Consider the following 16,592-nt stretch of genomic DNA (forward strand, 5'->3'; position numbering starts at 1 on the left):
TTGATCATAGTTCTTGTCGTGTGCGATCGACGAGCAAACGTTCCCGCGACCTCACGGAGGAATTTGTGCGAGGTTAAGGAATACATCCTTAACACATATGATATGATATGATGCGGTGCGGGGCCAAAGCAATCCCCCTACTTAAAATTCGAACAACTTTTTCGTACGTTATATATGTCTGTCGTCTTCTTCGATGTGGGATTGGACCTGTCCTTATAATTAAATAAGCATTGCGTTACAAAATGGGGAAAAGCTGTAAAATTGAGAATCGAAAAAAATTCGATGAGAAAGGCAGTCACAATTGCACCGTGTGCACAATCTCTTGCCCCACGTTTCCTACAACACCAAAACAAGTCATGCTTCTTCCAAATTTAAAATATTTGTACCACAACCACAATGTTATCATTCTTTATATATACGGAAAATCTACTCTACCGATGACATTAGTTGTATTAAATGATGAGAAACAAATAAATGGTTGTATTTAGTATTGTTGGAAAGGAACAAAAAATAATCATGTAAAATGATTGGCTAAAGCTTTCATTGCTGCATTGAATATTGCAGAGCCAGAGCCTATAATAAACCGATGACCCACCCCCACCATAACCCATTTAATGGCCCCAGACTTATTTTTGCAAGCCAAAATGCGCCTATTTTGTACTCACCTTCTTATTTTCCAAACTATTCCAAACTTCGAATATTGGTTGTTTTAAACAAAGAAGTAATAGTATACAAAATTAATTTTCCGATTTAGTTTGAATGAATATAATAGTATACGTACATTAGATTCTATCATGATATTGTACTTTTTATAGACATTGCTGAGGCCTAACCAGTTTTCAATAATTTGTACAGAGAAATAATAATTCGTTCTATTTAAAATAAGTGTTCTATCTGTTTTTTTTCTAATAATTAATGTACTCCTTTTAAAAATTAAGAGTAAAACTAATTATGGCATTCTTCTATTTTATTTTTATACTGTTAGTATTTTTGGTGTTGGAAGCTCGACTTTTGTACACCGAGATAAACTAAACGATTTACTAATTCACGAAACTCCAGAGACCAGTCTTAGACCCAATTGTTCCACACATTTTCAAATTTTAACTGTATACTATATTCCATTGAATTCCATTTCCTAACTCTTTTCTCTATATTGTGACTTGTGAGTGTGTATTTGCACTTTAAAGAGAAATTTTTTTGACCTATTAAGTGAGCTCTAGCAGTAGTTATAGCTATTTATACTAGTAGTATTATTTCATTTCACCACTATCTCTCTTTCACTCTAATTCTGCTAAGGCAGATAACATAGTTTTCCTACATTTCTTTGTCTCCTTTTTCTTATTCCAGATCTTACCTCCCTAGAAATGACTAAAGCTGAAGACTTTAAACTGCTCAAAATCCAGGTACGTAGTTTCTTTGTTGTTAGTATAAAATAGTTTCATGCATGGCTAACTTCTTTTTTATGGTAGTGCTTTTTTTTGACAGAGCTTCAAGTTTTATGGCATTCTATTACTTTTTTATGACAGACCTGTGTGCTTAGAGTGAACATACATTGTGAAGGATGTGAGCAGCAAGTGAAGAAAATTCTTCAGAGAATTGAAGGTTTTTGCTCCTTTTCCCATTATCATTTCTTTTTAGACTGTACCAATTTCTCTCCTAAATGGGCTAATCCTGTGTTAATGTATGTTGTTGTGTGGCAACTTGTCACATAGTTTGATATTTCATGTTTTGTTTCCTTTCATTTTTGGTAATGATGAATCCGCGAATTTCTGATGTTAGTAAATGCTGGTAGAGAATAAAGACTACGACACAATGAATTTACGTGGTTCGATTTACTGAAGTAAATCTACGTCCACGGGAAGAAGGGAGGTGATGAATCCGCGAATTTCTGATGTTAGTAAATGCTGGTAGAGAATGAAGACTACGACACAAAGAATTTACGTGGTTCGATTTACTGAAGTAAATCTACGTCCACGGGAAGAAGGGAGGGCAAGATTGTATTGCTTGATCTGGGATTACAGCTTACAACACAGACTTGCTATATGATATTTTATCTCTAGAGAGCTTAACTTTATCTATCTGATCTAGGTTCTATTTATACATTGAACCAAGATCGTGGCATGCAGCACCATTTACTAGGTAGTGGATGTCGTGGAGATCGTGGCGATCTTGCATGGGTCCACTATCCTGCATGAGTTAATGACTGCTTGACACCACTAAATAGATCGTGGGTGTAGTGGAGGTGGAAATCCTGCATGAGTCCACTATCTCCTAGTTCGGTCGAATACTGAGACCGAACTGCTGAATTATTGCCGAGCAGCTTTTGCCGATCTGAGAGTAGAGCTTGATGCCGACCTGAGAGCAGAGTTTGATTGGTTGGCTTTTACCGAGCTGTAGGCTGGGGCCGAACTCTTTGGTTGTGCCGAACTGAACTCTTTAGTCATGCCGGACTGATACTCTTTAGTCATGCCGAACTGATACTCTTTCTTGGGCTTTAGGCTGATGGGCTTTACTGCTGTTTGGCTTGTTTAGTACGTACTCCATCACTACCCCCCCCCGAAAAGCGAAGTGAATCACTTCGGCATTCTGGATAAAGGTACGGGGTAAGTTGATGTTTGTCCTCGGTCTTATGAAGTGAACTCTTCTTTGACCGGACTTGGTTTGTGTCCTAATTTGGCGAGTTTTATCGCTCGGATCGGACTTTCCGTTGTCCTAATTTGGGGATCGGACTTTCCCTTGTCCTAATTCGGCGAGTTTTATCGCGTGGATCGGACTTTCCCTTGTCCTAATTCAGGCAAGTTTTATCGCGTGAATCGGACTTTTGTTGCAGTTCGTTTCAGACGAAGTGCTTGATTCTTAAGCTGAATTGTGGTCTTGTATCCTCTTTAGAAGCTTGGACTTCACAATCGTTGGCTTATTGCAGTTCGTTTCAGACGAACTGCTTGTTTAAGCTGAATTGTGGTCTTGTATCCTCTTTAGAAGCTTTGACTCACAATCGTTGGCTTGTATATGTTCTAAGAAGGGGATCAGCCTTCGAAGAACAAGATACCTCAGTAACATTTGTAAGAGACGACACGCACAGAGACAGACAAAACACACAGACAAAACGCACAGAGACAAACAAAGACCAAGCAAACCAAAGAAAGCACATTGACCGAACAGGACTCAAGACTGACTGACCGGACTGTCTCTTACAAATGGAACTTCTTGAGGTTGGAAATGTGCCATGTTCGGGGTACCTGTTCTCCTGACATGTGAGCCAATTTGTAAGACCCTTTGCCGAGGACTTCTGACACCCGATACGGACCTTCCCATGTGGGTTCGAGCTTGCCCAGCTTTTCTGCTCGGCTTACTTCGTTGTTTCTCAAGACGAGATCTCCCACTTGAAATTGCAGCTTCTTCACCCTTTGGTTATAATACCGGGCTACTTGCTCCTTGTACTTGGCTGCTTTTATGCATGCCAATTCTCTTCTTTCTTCGGCAAGATCTAGCTCGGCTCTCAGTCCGTCGTCATTCATTTCTGCTGAGAAATTTAGAGTTCGGGGACTGGGTATGCCGATCTCCACCGGAATCACGGCTTCAGTGCCGTACACAAGACTGTACGGAGTTTCACCGTTGGAGGTTGTGGGTGTAGTTCGGTAGGACCATAGGACTTGAGGGAGATTTTCTACCCATTGTCCTTTGGCTTGTTCTAACCGAGCTTTTAACCCTTTCACCAGGATACGATTTGTTACCTCCGTTTGTCCGTTTGCTTGTGGATGAGAGACCGAAGTGAACCGCTGTTGAATATTCAGCTCTTGGCACCAATTCTTGAACGTCTTGTCGGTGAACTGAGTCCCGTTATCCGAGATGAGGATGTGGGGTATGCCAAATCGGCACACTATGTTCTTCCAGACGAAATCCAATGCCTTCGAGCTCGTTATCGTAGCTAATGGTTCAGCTTCCACCCACTTCGTAAAGTAGTCCACGGCAACGATTAGGAATTTTATTTGCCGAGGAGCTTGTGGTAGTGGTCCTACTATGTCTATACCCCATTGCATAAAAGGCCAAGGGCTTTGCATAGTGGATAGATCGGTCTGCGGCATCCTTGGGATATTTGCATGGATTTGGCACTTCGGGCATGTCTTGACGAGCTGCACTGCTTCTTGTACCAAGGTTGGCCAATAATATCCCCATCTTAGAACTTTTTTAGCTAAAGCTCTAGCTCCGATGTGGCTGCCGCACGATCCTTCATGAACTTCTCTGAGGATGTAGTCCGTCTCTTCTGGCCCTATACATCGTAATAACGGCTGAAGGTAGGACTTTCTGTATAGGACTCCTCCATGAAGTTCGTACCGAAGTGCTCGGCATGTGATTTTCCGAGCTTCTCTCTTATCCTCGGGCAGTTGTCCTTGATCTAGATACTGTAAGATCGGCGTCATCCAGTTCGGCGAGCTGGTTACTGAATGTACCTCAGCTTCATCAATGCTTCGATGCATCAATTCCTCCACCTTTGAGCTTGGACATGCGGCTAACTTACTTAAAGTATCTGCTCGGCTGTTTTCTGCTCTGGGAATGCGGATTATCCGAAAATAAGAGAAACTTCGGCTAATGCTTTGCGCTTTGTCTAAATATTTCCTCATCCTCTCATCACGGGCTTCACTTGTACCCAACATGTGATTCACTATGACTTGTGAATCACAATGGATTTTGAGAGACTTGATACATAGACTTTGCGCTAGCTGGAGTCCGGCAAGGAGGGCTTCGTATTCGGCTTCGTTATTAGTGGTTGGGAATGAGAACCGAAGTGAATAGGTTACCTCGTGTCCATCGGGAGCGATAAGCAGAATACCAGCTCCACTTCCCGTTTTATTCGAAGCTCCATCTACGAATCCGCTCCAGCAGTCCGGCGGCTCTTCTTCGGATTCCAAGGGCTGTGCTAGTTCGGCATTGGCAGAATTTTTCTGTTCGGCAATGACAGGGATTGCTTGATCGAACTTGGCCTCTGCAAGAAAATCTGCCAAGGCTTGTCCCTTGATGGCTTTTCGAGGTAGGTACTCGATTGAGTGTTCTCCCAGCTCTATGGCCCATTTGGCGATTCTGCCTGATGCTTCTGGCTTGGTCAAAACTTGCCGAAGAGGCAGATCGGTTAAGACGCATACCTTGTGAGCATAGAAGTATGGCCGCAGTCTCCTTTCTGCATTTACTAACGCCAGAGCAATTTTTTCCAGAGGTTGATACCTTGTTTCTGGACCTCTTAATGCTCGGCTTGTAAAGTAGATGGGAAACTGCTTTAGGCCTTCTTCTCGTACAAGCACCGCGCTAATGGTTTGATCGGATGCCGCTAAGTATAAGAAAATCACTTCGGCATCTGTTGGAGCAGAGAGAATTGGAAGCTCGGCTAAATAACTTTTGAGCTCGTCAAAAGCCTTTTTCTGCTCGGCTCCCCACTCAAACTTTGGTGCCTTTTTTAACACTTTGAAGAACGGCAGTTGCTTTTCGGCTGCTTGGGAAAGGAATCTATTCAATGCGGCTAGACATCCAGTTAGTCTTTGCACATCGTGTATGGACTTCGGCATCGCCATGTTCTGAATAACTTGAACTTTTGAGGGATTTGCCTTGAGTCCGTCCTTTGAAACCCAACAACCCAGAAATTTTCCCGAATCTACCAAAAAGGTACATTTTTGGGGGTTGAGTTTGAGGTTGGCTTTTCGGAGCACGTCGAGAGTGGATTTGAGGTTGTCTTCGTACTCCGAAGTGCTTTTGCTTTTGACAACTATGTCGTCGACATACACTTCAACCTGTTTTCCGATTAGGTGCCAAAAAAGCTTGTCTACCATCCTTTGATAAGTGGCTCCGGCATTCTTTAAACCGAATGGCATCTTTTTATAAGCGAAAATGCCGAAATCGGTAATGAAAGCTGTTTTCGGAGCGTCACTCTCATCCATCAACACTTGGTGATATCCTTTGTATAAATCAAGAAAACAGAAAATTTCGAAGCCGATCAAAGCTTCTACTTTTTTGTCTATGTTCGGAAGGGGATAGCAATCTTTAGGACAGTGCTTGTTTAGATCGGTATAATCTATGCACATCCGCCATCCTCCTTCTTTTTTCTTGATCATCACAGGATTGGCCACCCAAGAAGGATATTTCACCTCGAATAGTACATCCGCTTTTAGTAATTGGCGGACTTCGTCATGGATGACTTGGCTTCTTTCTGCCGCAAAGAGTCTTTGCTTCTGTTTTACTGGCCGGATTGAAGGATCAATATTTAACCGATGAGTGATTACCTCGGGGGGGCACTCCGGTCATGTCCAACGGAGACCATGCAAAGACATCTTTGTACTCCTTGAGGAGCTGAATGGTCTTTTCCCGGAGTAGAGGCGTTCCTGCGAAGCCGATCTTGACCGTTCTGGATGGATCATCTTCGTATAACTGAACGGTCATTGAGTTCGGCTCTGAAGTGACTTCGGTCATCTCGCTTGCCTCTGACTCCGGTTGCTGTGATTGCTATGCTTGATGGTGCCGAACTGATTGTTCGGCACTTTTAAGCGCAATCTGCAGACATTCTTTTGCTCTCTTTTGATCACCTCGGATGACCGCTATCCCACCTTTAGTGGGGATCTTGATGGTGAGGTGATAAGTAGAGCAAACGGCCCGAACTGTGTTGAGCCAGTCTCTCCCCAGGATGATGTTGTACGGGGACCGAGCTTTCACCACAAAGAACTCGATCATCGTATTGGAGCTTGTAGGCGCTTTTCCCACCGTGATCGGAAGGCTGATAATACCTTCAGGGCGGGTGTCCTCCTGGGCGAAACTTTTCAGAGGAAGTGGAGCCGGACTGAGCCGAGCTGGATCCACTTCCATTTTATCGAAACATTCTTTAAAAAGAATGCTGACTGACGCTCCTGTATCCACAAATACTCTGTGGATCAGTTTGTTTGCCACTCCGGCTTGAATGACAATAGCGTCTTGGTGAGGAGAGATGGCTGGGACGGGATCGGCATCTGAAAATGTAATCACTTCGTCTTTCTTCAGCCTTTTATGTGTTGGCTCCTCTTGATTGGAACCTCTGCGTTCTGCTTTTAGGGACGACTTAGTCTTCCCGGCAGGGAGAGCATCAATAGTCTGGATTACTCCATCATATTGCGGCTCGTCGTCGTCTTCGGGATCCTCATGCCTTTTCGGATCCTGAGGATTGCAGTTCGCACCTCTCTGCCTTTTGTTCTTTTTCGGCTGCTTGCTTTGGTATTTTTTTAACGTTCCTGTTTTCACAAGAACATCAATACCTGCAGCCAAATTTCAGCACTCCTCGGTATCGTGACCGTGGGCTTGATGGAAGGAGCAATATTGATCCTGAGGTCGCCGCGCGGCTGATTTCGTCATCCGCTTTGGTTTTTCGAACATATCGGAATGTAGTTCGAAAATTTCCGCTCTTGACTTGTTTAATGGTACGAACTGAGCGGGCGGCTTCTCAGGATTGAGACGTGGCCCCAATCTGCCTTGTACCGGTGCCCTTTGAATTCTTTCAAAAGGAGTTCGGCGAGGAAGCACCTGGCCGCTTTGATCGGGCTTCTTTTTCTCTTCTCGGGATGAGCTGTCTAAAGACCGTTTTCGACGGTCTGCCTCATCCGCACGGGAAAACTGGTCCGCAATGTCCCACATTTCTTGAGCTGTTTGCGGACCGCACTCCACGAGCTTTCTGTAGAGAGCTCCGGGCAGGATTCCATTTTGGAATGCCGAAATGACAAGTAGATCATTGAGATTATCTACTTGTAGGCATTCCTTATGAAATCTCGTCAGGAAGTCGTTGATCTTTTCGTCGCGACCTTGACGTATAGAAAGCAGCTGAGCCGAAGTAATTCGGGCTTCCGCTTTCTGAAAGAACCTCCTGTGGAAAGCATCCATTAGATCTCGGTAGGATCTAATGCTGCCTTGAGGAAGGCTGTCGAACCACCTTCTGGCGTTCCCGATGAGCAGCTCGGGGAACAGCTTGCACATATGGACCTCATTGAGACCCTGGTTCGCCATATTATATTGATAGCATCCCAAGAAGTCATGAGGATCCACTAGCCCGTCATAAGTCATTGACGGTGTCCGGTAGTTCCGCGGCAAAGGAGTTCGGGTGATATCGTCCGAGAACGGAGTCTTTAATGCTCCGTACATGGCGAACCCGACATCTCTTCGGTACGGAGGAGATGGAGTTCTCCTGTGGTTCCGGTACCGAGGAGGAACAGGAACATGTCGGGGTTGAGGATTCTTTCTCCTGGAAGACACGTCACTACTGCGGTAGTGACTTTCATGTCTGGATGAGGAGGGAGAATCCGCCGTTGTCTTCTCCGGCTGTTGGCTCTTCTGCAGGAAGGTTAAGAACTCCTCCTGCTTCTCGGCCAAGAACAGCTTGACAGCTTCATTTAAATCGGGCTGCTGGGAAGACTCGGTGCGATCTCTCCTGGAGTGGCTTGTTCCTTCTTCGTGAGAACCGGAGGTAGATGTCTCCCGAGGCCGTTTTTCAGACCTGCGAGCTGGACTAGCTTCCTCACGGTTATCACGAACGGTATTATGGGTGTTATGTGATCTGGTATGCAATTTTTTTTTTGGGGTGGAAAAAGGGTCAAAAATTCGCTTTATCACAAATTTGGTTCTCTGTTTCCCACAGACGGCGCCAGTGATGAATCCGCGAATTTCTGATGTTAGTAAATGCTGGTAGAGAATAAAGACTACGACACAATGAATTTACGTGGTTCGATTTACTGAAGTAAATCTACGTCCACGGGAAGAAGGGAGGTGATGAATCCGCGAATTTCTGATGTTAGTAAATGCTGGTAGAGAATGAAGACTACGACACAAAGAATTTACGTGGTTCGAATTACTGAAGTAAATCTACGTCCACGGGAAGAAGGGAGGGCAAGATTGTATTGCTTGATCTGGGATTACAGCTTACAACACAGACTTGCTATATGATATTTTATCTCTAGAGAGCTTAACTTTATCTATCTGATCTAGGTTCTATTTATACATTGAACCAAGATCGTGGCATGCAGCACCATTTACTAGGTAGTGGATGTCGTGGAGATCGTGGCGATCTTGCATGGGTCCACTATCCTGCATGAGTTAATGACTGCTTGACACCACTAAATAGATCGTGGGTGTAGTGGAGGTGGAAATCCTGCATGAGTCCACTATCTCCTAGTTCGGTCGAATACTGAGACCGAACTGCTGAATTATTGCCGAGCAGCTTTTGCCGATCTGAGAGTAGAGCTTGATGCCGACCTGAGAGCAGAGTTTGATTGGTTGGCTTTTACCGAGCTGTAGGCTGGGGCCGAACTCTTTGGTTGTGCCGAACTGAACTCTTTAGTCATGCCGGACTGATACTCTTTAGTCATGCCGAACTGATACTCTTTCTTGGGCTTTAGGCTGATGGGCTTTACTGCTGTTTGGCTTGTTTAGTACGTACTCCATCAGGTAAGAACAAAAATATTATGTTCAATTCATGTCGCACTCCATGTCTAATAAAAACATATGCCTTATTCACATTCAGCTAGCTAAATAGCACTACTTGCTATGAATCTAAATAGTTGTTTTGAATAAACGCAGTGCAATTTTAATGTATTTCAAAAATTTCCTTAATATTGAATTTGTTGGTGATTTAGGTGTGTACCAAGTGAAGATAGAAGCAGATCAACAAAGGGTGAGTGTTTCAGGCAACGTCGATTCCGCAACTCTAGTGAAGAAACTGATGAAGACTGGCAAACACGCCGAGCTCTGCTCTCCCAAATCCAACCAAAACCCGAAACAGAACACCGCTTCTATCAAAGAAAACAAGAACAACACTAAACCGCACGTGCCTAAAAACAATGAACAAATGCAGCTGATCAGGAACAAGATCAATCAGCTCTCTTGCCTCAAGCAGCACGCGACGAATTCCAATAATGGGAAAGCGAAGAAGAACGTTGTTGGTAAGAAAGGGAATGATCAGATGGCCAACACGAACGACATGTGTGTAAATGATATTGGCACGATGATGAGTCTTGCCGGTTTTCATGGGAATGGTGTTATAGGAATGGAAGGAAATGGGGGATTTGGAGTACTTGAGCAGAAGCCTATTGGTTTTTACGAGGGTGTGAGCCGGCATGGGGGTTACCAATACCAGCAGATGTTGTATAACCGGAGCGCGTTTGTGCCTCCTACCACCGGTTATTACTACAGCTATGGCGGCGGAGATTATGCTGGTGGTGATGATCATGTGTTTAGTGATGAGATTGCAGGTGGTTGTAGGGTTATGTAGTTTGGACTTTCTTGAATTTCTTCTCTGTTTTGCATGTGAAAGTTTTTATAAATTATTTGTGTTTCATTGTCAACATGGAAGTGTTAGCTATTAAGCATAGTCTATTGCCTCATTTCTTACATCTCCTGTTGTATTGTTTTTGAGGAAGAGCTAAAAGACAATTTATATTCTGCTTATCATTTTTTTTATAATTGTACGTATTAAATTTAAAATTCACATTTCTAAGTGCTCAATTTGATATCTTTGACCTCGTACATTAACCATTCTAAACTAACATACACAAAGTTCTTAGTAATTGTTCATACATGTAAATTGTAGTAGTACAATTTTGGGGAATGAAAGTAAGACATGCAGTTAGATGATCAAAATTCATTAAGACGTGGAGATTACCATAAATAGAAAATTCAGCTAGCATTGAAAATTAGAGAAAAATGTTTTAAACTTTTAAGAGTAGAAAGAAGTACTATTACTAATCTATTTGATTGGGCTATTTACATGTATTTGGGCTTTTCTGGTCTCCCCTGTTTCAGCCCAGTACACGGATACCCAATTTAATTATGCGCTTTTTGTATAATCAAATACAGTACACATTATTTAATCAAAATTGTTTTAAAAGTCTAAACTCATATTTAAAAATCCAACTTTGATCAAAATTATGATTCTTTTCCAATCATTCAAAACAGTATGTGATCCTCAAAATAGTTAGAAGTTGCGTTGTCAATTAAGTGGAAGGTTCTTGGAGAAAATCTTGACGCCAAAATAGACTGGATTGGATTTAGGAGCATCTCATAAATAGTAGATAAAATAAGTGGTAACCATTTTATTCCAATGTGTAACGGAGAATGAAAATCCACGTCATTCAAATTACAAAAAGCATAAAAATATCTTATAAGAATAATGATGGAAGAAGAATTAATCCATTCCATATATAGTATTTGCAGCAGCAAATATGTTATTCTTTGTTTATAGTGACATCTTGCTGCAACAATCAGTATGGAAGTATTCCAACTTGGATTCGATTGTTATCAATAAATTTTTTAATTAAAATATTTGGTGTGCAGAACTGTTAAAAAGCAAGTTAAATTATATGGAGTTATAATTTAATTTATTATTGCTAAATATTCTCAGTTTTGCTAATGATATACAAAGTGAGGCACTTTAGTGGACACAATCATGTCCTCAAATGTTCACCGGAAAAATAATTATGTCAAGCCACTTACCACACTACTAAACTATAGCAAATAAAATATATAGACTAATGGTCTCTGACATTGAAACACAATAAAAACAGCAATACTCACACAATGAAACGAAACAAATTAGGCAATGTAAAAGAAACAAATTAAATTAAGTTTTGAAAAATGTAAAAATAGTACCTTTTGTGTTGTGTGTGTGCGCATACTCATCTTTTTCTAAAGATTCTTCTGCAATTTAAAGCATCTGAATTCAATTTGAATTCTACTCTATATCTCAATACTTACACGAAAAATATACACTACTAGGAGTTGTATACTTTATACTCCTACTAAATTAAGCTTTAAAATTTGTTCTTTATTGTAAAAGTAAAACTTATACTCCCTCCGTGACTCCGTCTCAAGTAAGATGACCCCTTCCTTGAGCGGCACATGATTTTATACAGTTTTATTTTATTGTTAAGTGGAGAGACTAAAGCAAGAGAGAGAATAAAATAAAGATAAATGTATTTTCACTTTTAGTAATGGATCATCTTGATTGGGACAAACGAGGGAGGAGCACTAGTATATACTCCCTCAGTTCGCCATTAGGAGTCTCATTTCTTGGCGGCACGTGTTTTAAGAAGTGTTAAGAAAAGTGAGTGAAAAAAAGTTAGTGGAATAGGGGTTCCACTTGTATATATTAGTTTTAAATGAAATGTGAGTGAAATGAGTTAGTGGAAGGTGGGATCCTATTACCATTTATGGTAAAAAAGTGAACCAGGACTCCTATTCGCGGACAGACTAAAATAGAAAAATGAGACTCCTATTCGCGGACGGAGGGAGTATATATATAAGCGGAGACATCGAAGTCCAACCGCAGCAGTGCCGAAATAAACCCTTTTTCTGTATACTTTTATCTTTGCACTTGTCACATTTTCCTTCCTTCTTCTATTCTAATCCCTCTCTCTCTCACACACACACACATCCGTTCCTACACAATCTAACGGAAAATATGGTGGAGAGAGAGAAATTGGTGCAGTTTTGTGTGGTGATAGTAATTTTGGTGAATATTGCATGGGCTGAAGATAGAATGATAAAGCCATTAGAGTTGGAGATGTTTGCTGATGAGCTTCCCGACATGCCCAGAATCAAAGGTTTCGACTTCGCCGATGGTTCTCCGATTCCGACCAAACTCAGTATTGGAATGTATCACAAACTATGGGTATGTTTTTGCTCTCTTTTTTTAAAAACTATTACAGTATTTCAAATGTGAATAAATAGGGCTGTGTTGAGTGTGTGATTTTCATTTGTTAATTAAGTTTACCATTTTTCAGTTTTATTTTACTTTTAAGATAAGTGTGTACACACAAATTTAATCAATGATCGAGGTCGTTTTGTAGTCTGTACTAGACTTTTCGACTGACCCATTTTTCTTGTTGTTTTATGAAGTAGTAGAGCCCCCACTGTTTTACAAAGCCATTTCATTTAGTACCCCATCTTTTTGCTTGCAAATTTTCATTTTCATCAATTTTGGCATACTTTTCAATAGGTAAAGTTGAGCTTGCCATCTATTGCGTTATGTTTCTACCTTTTCTATAAGTTATGCAGATATTTTCTTATGTTTGTGCTGTCTTGTTCTGATATACTTTTTTTACTTTTTTACGATTTATAGAAAAATTATTTATTTAAATAAATGGAATCGTATGTTAGAACAAAAAATAGACAGGACATGTGAATTCAATTGGAATGTAGGAAACTTTGCCCACTATCACTTTACATTTAATTTTTTTTTTTGATATTGTGGGACATGTAAGGCATCACTTTCTCTATTGGTATGAGTCCTTTCAACAGCAATTTTATAAAATTTCAGAAAGATAATTAATTAATATACACCACAGATCAACAATTGTTAACTGTGATTCATCATTACCAAAATTTAATGCCGTGCCATTATAGTACTATTCTGCATTAATAACATTTATTCCTCCATAAATTCGAATTCGAAGCATTATATGTTCTGTAGTTATGTGGTGTGACACATTATGGTGGAATATCATCTCACAATTGCAATTGGTGGAGTCCCAATTATTTGATTTTATTTTAGCTTATACTACTACTATTGAACCTCTCATTTCATGATGCGCTTATTAACATGTAAAGCAGATAAATACAACAATTTGCTTTATTTGTTTTATTTGCAGAAATTTCATAGAGATCTACCTGCAACACCAGTTTTTGCATATGGTGCAACAAAAGAAAATGCCAGTGTCCCTGGCCCTACAATTGAAGCTCTTCATGGAGTTCACACTCACATAAAATGGATTAATTATCTCCCTTCAAAACACATACTTCCTTGGGACCCCACCATCCCAACAGCCACACCTCACAAGGGGAAGGGCATCCCCACGGTGGTGCACGTCCACGGTGGCGTCGACGAGCCTGAGAGTGACGGCCACTCGGGTGCATGGTTCACGGCCCAGTTCAAGGACCGTGGCCAATCTTGGACAAGGGAAACCTACAAGTACCACAATCTGCAGCACCCGGGCACGCTATGGTACCACGACCACGCGATGGGGTTGACCAGGGTCAACCTCTTGGCTGGCCTAGTTGGCGCCTACATCATCCGCCAGCCAAGCCTCGAGCTGCCACTAGGACTCCCTTATGATGAGGAGTTTGACCGCCCGTTGGTTGTGTTTGACCGCAGCTTCTCCACGGATGGCTCGATTTACATGGACCCCAAGGGGAATAACCCATCCATCCATCCTCAGTGGCAGCCAGAGTACTTCGGTGATGCCATCGTGGTCAATGGGAAAGCGTGGCCGTACATGACCGTGCGGCGGAGAAAATACAGATTTAGAATCATCAACGCCAGCAATGCGAGGTTCTTCAACTTCTCATTCGACAACAGTTTGAAATTTGTCCTTGTAGGATCCGACTCAGCATACATTGAAAAGCCGGTAACGGTCAACTCATTCCTGCTAGCCCCGTCCGAAATCGCTGACGTGGTCGTTGACTTCTCCAAGTCAAAGTCAAAATCAGTATTATTGACCAATGATGCAGCATATCCGTACCCTTCCGGTGACCTGGTCAACGCAGCAAATAGCAAGGTCATGAAATTCACCATCAAATCCAAACATGAATTTGACACATCAAAAATCCCCAAAACATTGATCAATTATCCTCCGCCAAGTCTGTCTGCCACGGAGGTGCTCGCGAGGTACATCTCGTTATACGAGTACACGAGCCCCATCGATGAGCCCACACATCTCTACATCAACGGCTTGCCCTATGAGGCCCCAGCCACGGAGACGCCGAAAGTGGGGACCACTGAGATATGGAATGTGATCAATTTGACTGAGGATAACCATCCGTTGCACATACATTTGGGCCTTTTTATGGTTCTTGATCAGACGGAGTTGGTGGATGTCGATGAGTGAGTGTATGCTGAAGTACAACGACGCGATCGAGTGTGGGGTCCACAGGTACGCCGCGGGCAGGAAGCGACATGTTCCTGCCCACGAGAAGGGGTGGAAAAATGTGTTCAAGTTGATGCCTGGACATGTCACTAAGATATTTGTGAGGTTTTCGTATATTCATTCGAATGAGTCATATCCATTCGACGCCACTACTGAGCCGGGATATGTGTACCATTGTCATGTAAGTTCCTTCAATTCCTACCTAATATTTTTTCAGTACATTTAAATGATTGTTTTATATTGAATTGGTTGCAGATTTTAGATCACGAGGATAATGCGATGATGAGGCCATTGAAATTCACTAATTGATGTGTGTATTGTGTTAATATTGATGAGGGAAATGGGTATAGTTTCAACTTTCAACTATAGTGTGATGGAGTACGTTGTAACTTTGTGTAGCATTTAGCAATGACTATCACTACTCCATATCTCATCTCCAAATTCAAGTACAAGTCGAAGCCATCACTATCCAATGCTTGAACTGCAATATATATTTAATGCTCCTATGTGATGTGATTGACTTTAGTTTTTATAAATATACATATAAGATGTATCTAAATTGTTGATATAATAATACACGATTATATTTTAAAATATAGTAGAATGTTTTTTTGAAAGGGAAAAAGGCTGTAGAGTTGATGCTTGCAAGATCCATCGACAATGTTCTCCATTGTTGGGCCTACTGCCTGGAGCCCAATAGCAAATATACAATCTTTGTTTAAATAAGGCCGAAGCCCAATTTTTATCTGCGAGTATGGCAATCCCATTTTTAGAATAACTAACTCAGAAGTATGACTTCCAACCTTTTTCCAATAATTTTTCTAATATAATTAATTTATGGAATTTTTGTATAGCATGTAATCGAAAGGATTGAACTACTAGATCATGATCGCAACTTTACGATTAAACTGTATGGGAACGAAAAAGTTGCACTTCATGTTGAAATAATTGTTAGCTGAAAGAAAAAATACACTGCGAAAACAATAATATTCAATAACGACTAATATTTTCCCCCCTTTTTAAGGAATTGAATAAATCATAATTCACATCCTAAAAACATATCGAACTTAAAACAAAAAAATGGTTTGAGAATTTTTTTGCAATTATCCACGTTACCTACTTGCTCCAAACAATCTATCAACGTTAACACAATTTTACAATGCGTCTCAAACAAAACATGTACTAATTTGATTTTAACATAATTATAATATAGCTGTTACTTGGTTCCTTAAGGTGCATAAATAGAATGTACGTTCTGTTGTAATTTAGGATAGTAAATCTAAGCACAAATCATCAAAAATAAATAATTGGAGTACTCCACTAGCATTATGTTTTGCTCAATAGTTTTTTAATAGTATATGTTTTCTGTTTTGCTCTATATTTTACAGTAACATATTAAAACCCATTTTTTTCTTTTGACAATGGTCGATATAAAATGGCTTTTTTACTTTTATTGTATAGAAAAAGAGAATATGATAAAAGAAGAGCAAAGATAAGATCCATGAGCAAAGGCATAAATAAATAGTACTAGTATAAATTTGAAACATGCCTTATTAAATCATATGGTTTCTTAGCAACCATACATTATCTTCTTCCAACTGTACTCGTTTGTTTGTTTTCTACCAATATTTTATCACCTTTTCCTTTCTGTGGAGAATTCATTATTGAGAATGA

At 40.9% G+C, this 16,592-nt stretch overlaps 1 protein-coding gene and 1 pseudogene across 1 annotated transcript; both read left to right on the forward strand.

Annotated features, from left to right (window-relative positions):
* Positions 1–1,281: 1,281 nt before the first annotated feature.
* LOC121747648 (heavy metal-associated isoprenylated plant protein 37-like) lies at positions 1,282–10,409 on the forward strand. Its single transcript, XM_042141725.1, has 3 exons — positions 1,282–1,403; positions 1,527–1,602; positions 9,633–10,409. Exons 1-3 carry the CDS (start codon positions 1,365–1,367, stop codon positions 10,265–10,267), a joined length of 750 nt encoding a protein of 249 aa, XP_041997659.1. The 5' UTR covers positions 1,282–1,364; the 3' UTR covers positions 10,268–10,409.
* A 1,925-nt stretch (positions 10,410–12,334) lies between these two features.
* LOC121749667 lies at positions 12,335–15,506 on the forward strand (annotated as a pseudogene).
* Positions 15,507–16,592: the final 1,086 nt, after the last annotated feature.

This window comes from Salvia splendens, chromosome 9, assembly GCF_004379255.2.
Source record: "Salvia splendens isolate huo1 chromosome 9, SspV2, whole genome shotgun sequence".
Lineage (NCBI taxonomy): Eukaryota > Viridiplantae > Streptophyta > Magnoliopsida > Lamiales > Lamiaceae > Salvia > Salvia splendens.

What these genes read in the sequence shown, in the direction of transcription:
- LOC121747648 (XM_042141725.1), top strand. Translation starts at nt 1,365, where the DNA reads ATGACTAAAGCTGAAGACTTTAAACTGCTCAAAATCCAG. An exon ending in TTAAACTGCTCAAAATCCAG is followed by an intron (nt 1,404 to 1,526) that starts GTACGTAGTTTC and finishes TTTTTATGACAG; the next exon opens with ACCTGTGTGCTTAGAGTGAA. An exon ending in AATTCTTCAGAGAATTGAAG is followed by an intron (nt 1,603 to 9,632) that starts GTTTTTGCTCCT and finishes TTGGTGATTTAG; the next exon opens with GTGTGTACCAAGTGAAGATA.